The 6571-nt window shown below is 35.6% G+C and overlaps 1 protein-coding gene across 1 annotated transcript; it reads left to right on the forward strand.

Annotated features, from left to right (window-relative positions):
• Positions 1-5816: 5816 nt before the first annotated feature.
• Positions 5817-6571, forward strand: LOC110607619 (MLP-like protein 28). Its single transcript, XM_021746768.2, has 2 exons — positions 5817-6068; positions 6149-6571. Exons 1-2 carry the CDS (start codon positions 5882-5884, stop codon positions 6424-6426), a joined length of 465 nt encoding a protein of 154 aa, XP_021602460.1. The 5' UTR covers positions 5817-5881; the 3' UTR covers positions 6427-6571.

A 6571-nucleotide genomic window follows, 5' to 3' on the forward strand; every position in this document is an offset into this window, starting at 1 on the left:
CTTGGAATAAGTTGTCTCTCAGTTGTTTCATTTCGTCTACATCGTCTCCATTTATAATCATGTCATCCATGTATATAATCAAACACGTGACCTTCCTTCCTTGCCTCTTCAAGAATAGAGTGTGATCGGAGTTACTCTGCCGATATCCATTTTTCTTCATTGCTTGAGTAAATCTCCCAAACCATGCTCTGGGTGACTGTTTCAACCCATACAAGGCTCGCCTCAATCGACACACTTCTCCCCTTCTATATCCACTCATGAACCCTGGTGGGGCATCCATGTATACTTCCTCTTCTAGATCACCATGCAAGAAAGCATTTTTCACATCAAATTGGTGAAGTGGCCAGTCTAGGTTTGCAGCTAGAGAGAATAGGACCCGTATTGTATCAATTTTTGCTACTGGAGAGAATGTTTCAGAATAGTCAACTCCATAAGTTTGAGTATATCCTTTTGCTACAAGTTTAGCTTTATATCTGTCCACCGTTCCGTTTGACTTATACTTTATGGTAAACACCCATTTGCATCCCACTGGTCGTTTTCCCTTGGGTAGCCAGCATTTTTCCCAGGTCTTGTTTTTCTCCAAGGCATCCATCTCAGTCTCCATCGCCTCAACCCATCTTTTGTCCTTCTGGGCCTCTGTGGCATCCTTTGGTATCCATTCTGAGCAAATGTTTTTCTGTAGGTTGACCAACTGAGGTGATAGTCTTTCTCCTCTGGTAACATTTGCCACAGGGTATCTCGAATTTTGGATCATATCTCCTGGGTGGAATTCCTCTATTATTCCGAGGGGGTAGAACATATTGGCCTGTTTCAGGAACCTCAAGGGAAATGGGTTCAGTGGTGAGGTTATTAGGAACAGGGGAAAGTTCAGATTCACATACCTCAGTTGTGTGTTCCTCAGGATATTCTACGGTGTCAGGTTCTGGTTGTGACGTTGAGGCCGAGGACTGTACTAGATGGTCAGTGTCTCCCAGTTCTGGTGTAGACTCAGGAAGGGAAGAGTGATCAAGTTCTGGCCCCTCCTGACTAAGCCAATTTGGCAGTGGTGGTGATTGTGCAGCTGTCTCCCCCTCACTTCTAGTTGGCGAGGGAAAAAAATATTCCTCTTCCAGAAAGGTGCAGTCCATGGTGGTGAAGATCCGTTTAGAGATTGGGTCAAAACACTGATAGCCCTTTTTATGGACACCATAACCAAAGAAAACACATTTAAGAGCACATGGATCAAGTTTAGTGCGATGTGTTTTAGGAATGTGAACATAAACTGTGCAGCCAAAAATTTTAGGTGGAAGGTTGAGATGGGAAGGGATGGTGTGATGAGAGGACAAGGTATGCAAGGGAGATTGAAAATTAAGGGCGCGAGACGGAAGTCGATTGATGAGGTAAATAGACGTGGCAACTGCTTCAGACCAAAACTTAAGAGGAACTTGGGCTTCAAACAATAAGGCTCGGGCAGTCTCAAGGATATGTCGATTTTTCCTTTCAGCAACTCCATTTTGCTGTGGTGTATAAGGGCAAGTAGTTTGGTGAAGGATCCCATTATCCCGGAAAAAGGTTTAGAGATGGTTATTGACAAATTCCCTCCCATTATCAGATCGGAGGACTTGAATGGTCCTGTGAAATTGGGTTTTAATCATGCGAAAAAAATCACAGAATTTCTCAGCCACTTCGTATTTTTGTTTTAACAGGTAAATCCAAGTAACAAGAGTGCAGTCATCAATAAAAGTCAAAAAGTATCTATAATCAGGAGAGACAGTTTCCGGGGCAGGCCCCCATACATCAGAGTGTATTATTGAGAAGGGAGTATCAGATTTATTTGTGGATATATGATAAGTACTCTTATGACTCTTAGCAAGCACGCATGAAGTACAAACTGGAATGTCAATGGATCTAAACTCAAGAAACAAAGTACGAAGATAATCACTTGAGGGATGGCCAAAGCGCCGGTGCCAGAGCCATAACTGTCGAGTTGGGGACCCTTGAGCTAAATGAGCTGACCCAGTACTTGAGACCTCCTCCACATAGTACAGTCCATCTTTCTCAGTACCACGGCCCAGTACCGTGCCCGTATGAATATCCTGCAAAACACAAAAATGAGGATACATGAGTACTTTGCAATTTAACTGTTTGGTGATCTGACTGACAGAGAGTAATTTGCAAGATAAGAAAGGTACATAGAGGCTGTTGGAGACATTTAAAGTGGGGGTTATAGAAACGGTACCACCACCGATGACTGGGAAGGAGCCACCGGTAGCGTTTAGAATATTGGATTTTGAGGGTGGGGCTGACACAACAAAATCTGAAGAATCATTAGTCATAGTGTCTGTGGCTCCTGAATCAAATATCCACCCACTAGCATTTTGTACCTTGTGAGCATGACCGATAGAATTAAGGGCTAGCGATTCAGTTTTGAGATTACAAACAGACTTATCTAAAACATCCGGGACCAGGGATTTAATTTTACAAGAATTAAAACAAGCAGGGGCACATTTAGATTTATTTAAAGAGACAGGGATAGAAAGGTCATTGTCCCTCCTTTCTAACCCTAAAATACCTCCTTCCCGATCATAAGGGACACCCGTGCCTCCTCCTTTCTCGGCTCCTTGTAGCGCCGCTGCAACCCCTGAGCTCTGTCCGTTGCCCGAGTTTCCTCCGTTTGTCTGATCAGGTTGTTGCCGCAGGCAGCCTTTTGGGTGCCGCTGGTAGTGACTGCGGCCGTATTCCCTGCGCCTTGTCCCTTTCCTTTCTTCTTACGGATCTTGTTTTCCTCCCACCACTCTGGATACCCTATGATCTTAAAGCATCCATCCCGGGTATGTCGAGATCCGCCGCAATGGGTGCATTTTAAGCCTGATTTATCATCCTGGAGTGATGACTTGTCTGTGTCTGACCGGTTTTTAGCCAATAGACCGGCCCCCAAGAGGTCGAAACCTGTTGTCGCTGGTGATGGAAGAGGAAGGTGGATGGCACGGCGCAACTTCTCACCTCGGAGCCGAGAGTAGGCATTGTCCAAGGTCGGCAATGGCTCCTCGTTGAGAATTTCTCGACGAACTGGATCGAGGTCGGACTGCACTCCGGCCAAAAATAGGTACAGACGTTCCTCCTGGATTTCCCGATTTTGGATAATGATATTGTTGTCTCCTTCGATTCTGGTCGGTTGTCTTTCATCGATCTCGGCCCAGATGGCCTAAAGATCGTTGTATAAATCTTTCAGATTGCTTCCTTGTTGGGTTAATTTGTATGCTTTAGACTATAACTCGTAAATGATAAGTTTGTTGCTACCTGTATTGAATCTGATCTTGAGGGCATCCCATAGTCCTTTGCTTGTCTTGTGCTGCAATAAATTTGGACGGAGCTTCTGCTCTACCGTCTGGATTAACCATCCTCGGACAATGCTGTCATTAGTTTGCCACAGGTAAATTGCGGGGTCTGTTTCTATCGGAGGGGAGGGAGTCCCAGTCAGATGGTTTGATTTCCTCGCCCTGTGATAAACATCTCCATCATCTTTGCCCAGACAACATAATTGGAATCATTCAATTTTATGTCGGACGGTGGCTGTGCTGAATCAAGAGTGAATTGATTTGCTGATTTCTGATTTCCATTTTGGCTATTCTGAATTAACTGAAATAGTTTTTGTGACAGGTCTGCTATTGGATCAATTATTGCCTGGGATTGGTCAGCCGGGCTGGGGAGGTCGGCCATTGTTGTTTCGGTGAGAGAAAGAATTTGAGAAAGGTATCTGGTAGGCAGGTTTAGTAAGAGAAGGTCGGGAGAGGTATTGCAGGACGGCTATAATTTTAGGCCGAAACCTGCTCTGATACCATCTTGAGATTATAGGAAGAAAACTATTTTTATTTTTTTGCCTCTTGTGTAGTAAGTTGCAGAGTTTATATAGTACATAATATGAACAATTAGACCTTTGATTGTGTCCTCAATTATGTCCTAGAATCATGCTATGCTAAACATGGTAAGATATGATCACTGATTGATTTACAATCTTGACAGAGGATTATTTCCAACAAGAAATACCTAATCTTATATAAAAATAAATATTTTACTTAAACTTTAATAAAAATATTTTATTTAATTATTAAGACTAACTCGCTTTTATATATGAATTTAAATAATTTAAATTAAATTTTAACTAAATTTTAAAATAAATTTAACACAAAAAAGAGCCCATTCACAATTTATCTTATTACTTTTATTTGTAGTAATTGTTTTATCTCACAAATAATTTTAACTAAAGTGAGTGATAAACATATTTAGAGTGTGCAGTATTTAGTTCAAACTGAAAAAATTGATCAAATTTAATTAATTTAAAAATTCAGTTTGATTTTTTATTCAGTTTGGTTCAATTTAATTTTTAATTTCAAAAATTTTGATTATTTTAATTTGGTACAATTTTATCAGAAAAAAATGAAAAAAATCAAATTGAACCGATTAGTGATAATAGTATATTATTTTCAATAATATAAAGATTAAATTATATTAATGTTAAAATATTCTAATTAAATTTTAAAATATTAAAAATAAAGTGTAAAATATAAAAAATTTATTAAAGGTTCAAACCGATCAAATGAAATTGAATCAAATCGAATCATATTGGTTCATTTCTATTTGATTTTTTATTAAAACCAAGTCGATTTTTATAAATATCAAAATTTTAAATTTTATATTATTCAATTCCATTTGATTTTAAATCAAATCGATCAAATGCTCACTCCGAATATATCGTGTGAAAAAGATTGCTTAAATGTTAGATTTATTATTACTTGAGTTTCAATTGGATTTTTTAAATTATTTTATTTAGTTAAAGAACTCTATTTAATTACCAATAAAATATATGGAAGGATTTGAGATTTAGGTAAAGAAATATTATAATTCAAGAATTAAACTATTTGATTTATAAATAAAAAAATATTTTTATTAATTAATTTAAGGACTGAAAAGTTACTTTATTTAAACCATACAATAAATATTTGCCCAACTTTACATAATCTTATCACAAAAAAAAAAAAAAAAATCAATAATTTTAAAACACTTTTTTACAAATATCGTAAGAGATTAAAAGAAATCTTATCACTCATTATTATTGCTCCTTTTCTTTAAATTTTTATTATACTCAAAATATAAAGTATATTTATAAAATTTTTATAAATAATTATCATATAATAATATCCAGAAAAAAATATCACAAAAAACATTTCCCCCAAACATTTGAAAATACACTTTCACAAATATTGTCCCCGATTAAGGAATCCCTCTATATATTTAATTATTTTTATGATTTAATTATTCATATATTAAATTTATTTTGAATATATTTTTATTTATATTTTTATTGAAATATTGAAATATTTATAATTTCAAATTAGTTTATAAGTATTTATATTATCATTTTAATTTATTTTCTATTATTTAACTATTTAAATTATTAAACTTACCTAAATTATTATCATTCTCTTTTTTAAATAATTTTAAAATTAATTTTTCATTGCAAATGAAATTTAATTTATTATTTAATGAAATGTGAACTATATTACATCTTATTTTTCCTCAATCTTCTTGCCTTTTCCTTAACCAATATTTTAGGATACATTACCTTAATAATAATAATAATAATAATAATTTTAATGAAAGAAAATTATTTAAGGCATTTGCAATATTTTTCATCCCATAATACACATTCTAATTGAAATCACTCAAAATAGTCACAGCTTAATAATTGAGTAGGAAAATATCTCAAATGACAATTAAGCTCATGCCACTTCTATATATATAGAAAGCAATGCCAAAGGACTTCATGCATCATTAGATTCATCAGTGATCATAAGCATCACCAGAAACTCACTCTGTATCTTTCTTTTTTCAAAAACTAAAAATGACACTATGGGGCAAATTAGAGATACATTTTTGGATCGATGCTCCTGCAGATCAGTTTCATGATGTCTTCAGTTCCCGACCATACCTTATACCCAATATGTCCCCTCACAAAATTCTTAGTGTTGATCTTCTTGAAGGTGAATGGGGTAAGGAAGGCGCTATTATTTGCTGGAAATATTTCTATGGTAAGCGTTTAATCTTTTTCAATTGTAATTTTCTTTTTTAAAAAGAAAAATTATTAATCAAGTATAAAAATGAAAAACAGGTGGGTCTGTTCAAGTGGCTAAGCAAGTAATTGAAACCATAGATAATGTGAATTTGTTAACCGTCTACAAAGTGATCGAAGGAGATGTGTTGAAGGAATATAAGAGTTTCAAGTTGACCGTTCAAGCTACACCTAAAGGAGAGGGCAGTGTGGTTCGTTGGACCTTAGAATATGAAAAGATCCATGAGAATATACAAGATCCTTACTCCTTGCTAGAGTTTATTGTCCAATTTAGTAAGGATGTTTCTGCTCATCTCGTGAAATGTCCGAAGAAATGATCACGAACACGTTATGCTTTAATATGTGATTTGCATAATAATTAAATAAGTGCTCTATAATGAAGCACCAATGACAAACATATTTGTGTATGAACTTATATCTACAATGTATTACATCTTAAAACTATGTTTGTGTTTTTTTTAA

Source organism: Manihot esculenta, chromosome 17 (genome assembly GCF_001659605.2).
Source record: "Manihot esculenta cultivar AM560-2 chromosome 17, M.esculenta_v8, whole genome shotgun sequence".
Taxonomy (NCBI): Eukaryota; Viridiplantae; Streptophyta; class Magnoliopsida; order Malpighiales; family Euphorbiaceae; genus Manihot; species Manihot esculenta.